We start from the raw sequence: 2,828 nt of genomic DNA, 5'->3' as shown, positions 1-2,828 counted from the left end.
AGAGTTGAGGCGTACCTGTTCGATGCATCTCCACTGTGATGTTTAACTGATGATAATCACTATACGGTGACGAATGAACGGAAGTTCGATTCCTGGCGCGGGCTCTTTACATATGACTTTCGTCCCACCAGTATGCACAATGGTAATATTTACAAAACTAGCTTAGAGTGAAGGCCCTGCTAGTGATGTATGAGTATATTAATACTGTATATATGTACCCAATTGAACTTATACACATGGAAACTCCGCCCTTCGTCATATATCAGCTACCATTTCAAAGCTCGACGAGCTCTTTCTAGTGGTTTGAGTTGAATCGTTCTCTCTATTTACTGAGGTATAAGCATGCAAACATAACCATTCACAAAGAAACGCGTTAGCAGCTTATAAGACTAGCCTCATCATATAAAGATTTGGTGATGGAGTGGTATTCGATCAACTCAGTAGTGGAATGAGATGGTGGGTGGAGGACGAATGGAGCCGATATACCATTCATTGGGGCCGCTATGCCACTTATTGGGGCCGCTATGCCATTCATTGGGGCCGCTATGCCATTTATTGGGGCCGCTATGCCATTTCTTGGGGCCGCTATTCCATTCATCGGGACCGCTATGCCATTCATTGAGGCCTCAATGCCATTCATTTGGATCAAACAAGCCCACAATATAATTCAAGAGTGTATCTACCGAATCGGTAGTATCGATTGGGGCCACTATGCCCGCTATACCGTCCAGGAAACAATCCACCAGATGGGGACGATGTGCCCGTTATACCACTCAAAAGTCCTATGGGGCCGCTATGCCTGATATACCTTATAAAAACCTGTTTACCGAATGGGGCCGCTATGCCTGCTATACCTTTCAGAAACCTATTTACCGAATGGGGCCGATATGCCTGCTATACCTTTCAGAAACCTATTTACCGAATGGGGCCGCTATGCCTGCTATACCCTTCAAAACCCTAGCTATCCAATGGGGCGGATATGCCATCAATTACCGCCGAATGGGGCCGATATGCCAACTATAAAATTCAAAAGTCTATTCACTGTACGGGGCCGCTATGCCCGAGGTCTAATATGATACTCAAGATCTTACGCGCCATTCAGCAGGAGGTTCATATTCTCAAGTAGCTTCTTAGACAGCTCCTGCACAAGGATGGCCTCCACTATGTTGTCCATGGAGATCTCCACTCCGGCCTAAACACAACAAGGAGCACCTCACAAAGGATCCTCCAGTCTGACGAGTATCGTGCGCACAGCGAGGATGTGCAGTCATTTTAATCACTGCTGAAATCTATTACGAAGCGCAAAGTCAGTGTGAGATGAGAATCCTCCGGTCGATTGTGTATGATACCAATCAGGTCCGTTAATATACCACTCACCTTTGCCCTACAGATCACCAGCACCTTCTTCTTGATTTGAGCTACCGATGCTGGACAATCGCACGAAGCAATAAGACTCTCACCAGAGCCTTGATAAGCAAAGACGACCGGGCGCTGACAACGAGTAATACACAGGTCGCCTGAATGAGCTGTATTCACCTCAGGGTCGTCAAGGAAAATTTCAATCGCCCTAAGAGGGGACTCCTCCTTAACGCTGAGGATCGCCGATTTAAACTTGTCGAATTTGGAGTATCTGATAGGAGACATCAAACAGCAGGATGGGAAAATATGCAGATGGTTATTCACGTGTGTTGATGACAATATAAAATTCTGATGAAATTTCTTGTTGGTTTCTGTACACTGCTATAATTACTGAGGAAACCCCCGAGCTCAGCAGCTGAGGAAAGCGAACAGATCTTCCTACTCCGGCAAACAGGGTGAGTGCAATATATACTCTCACTCCGTGGAGAATGAAGTGCAAGGTTAAACGGAAGTCGGCAATCCACCACGTTTTGACATACCCAAAAACAGTGAAGATCCTCCGCAGGACGAATTCGACCCGCTTATCAATGCCGCTTTCTCCCATGTAGTTCAAAAGAAGAGGGAATCTACAACTCGATTGTCAGAATTTCACTTTTCGACCAGCAGACGAATCTTGCGCTGATGGAAATGCACAAAAAACTGCTTCGCTCCGCTCAAGTGTAAAAGCGCTCGCCCAAAATTCAAAACTCATCCCGAAACTCGGCCCGAAATCGAAGACCTCTAGATTTTGTAGAGATTGACTTTTAACAACGTTTATGACATATATAGTTCTGGGTTGATAACAACCTATGATACTCGCTTCAGGAGTAAACAACGTTTGCTGTGAATCGCCACGGTTTTCAAGGCAGACCCTTGAAACTAAACATCTCTTACCTGAGTTGCATTAAAGACATGTTCGTGATGACCGTCTTAGATTTGTTGTGAATCTCCTTGTGTGGGCTCGAACGGAATATACGTTCGCTCTCCTCAGCTGCTGAGCGCAGTTTTTTCTTCACTAGTTATAGAAGTTTGCACATGAATTCGAACAACTACAAAGTATTTCCTCAGAATTTTCATATTTTCACCAACACACGCAGTTTCTGCGAGTGTCTTCCGCCTGAGGCTCACAACGATCCCCTCTTCCTGGCATGACCAAGGGTATCTTAGGTTGCACTGCGCAAGATACGGATTAGGCCCAAATCTGGCATCATTTCTCGGAACTTTGTTCAGCAGTGTGGGAAAATATGCACATGGTCAACTACATGTGTTGCTATCAATATGAAAATTCTTACTAGTTTCTGTACACTTCCACATGAATTCTATAATTTTTGAGTTCAGTTGAGGAAACTCGTGATTTCGATTAATCACCAAGGCGGACCTCATCCGTATCTTCCACTGTCAACCTAAAGATACGTCTATTGATGATCAAT

At 44.9% G+C, this 2,828-nt stretch overlaps 1 protein-coding gene across 1 annotated transcript; it reads right to left on the bottom strand.

The window, feature by feature from the left end:
- Nucleotides 1-1,087: 1,087 nt before the first annotated feature.
- Nucleotides 1,088-1,963, bottom strand: Pmar_PMAR024219 (hypothetical protein; the record flags this gene model as incomplete). The annotated part of the gene is made up of 4 exons (XM_002781733.1): nucleotides 1,088-1,192; nucleotides 1,378-1,491; nucleotides 1,537-1,630; nucleotides 1,899-1,963. The coding sequence occupies 4 exons, from the start codon at nucleotides 1,961-1,963 to the stop codon at nucleotides 1,088-1,090; spliced, it is 378 nt and encodes a 125-aa protein (XP_002781779.1).
- Between the last annotated feature and the right edge of the window lie 865 nt (nucleotides 1,964-2,828).

This window comes from Perkinsus marinus, assembly GCF_000006405.1.
Source record: "Perkinsus marinus ATCC 50983 genomic scaffold scf_1104296941664, whole genome shotgun sequence".
Lineage (NCBI taxonomy): Eukaryota > Perkinsozoa > Perkinsida > Perkinsidae > Perkinsus > Perkinsus marinus.
Note: the sequence above shows the minus strand (reverse complement) of the source record. Positions and strands in the feature narration are given on the sequence as shown.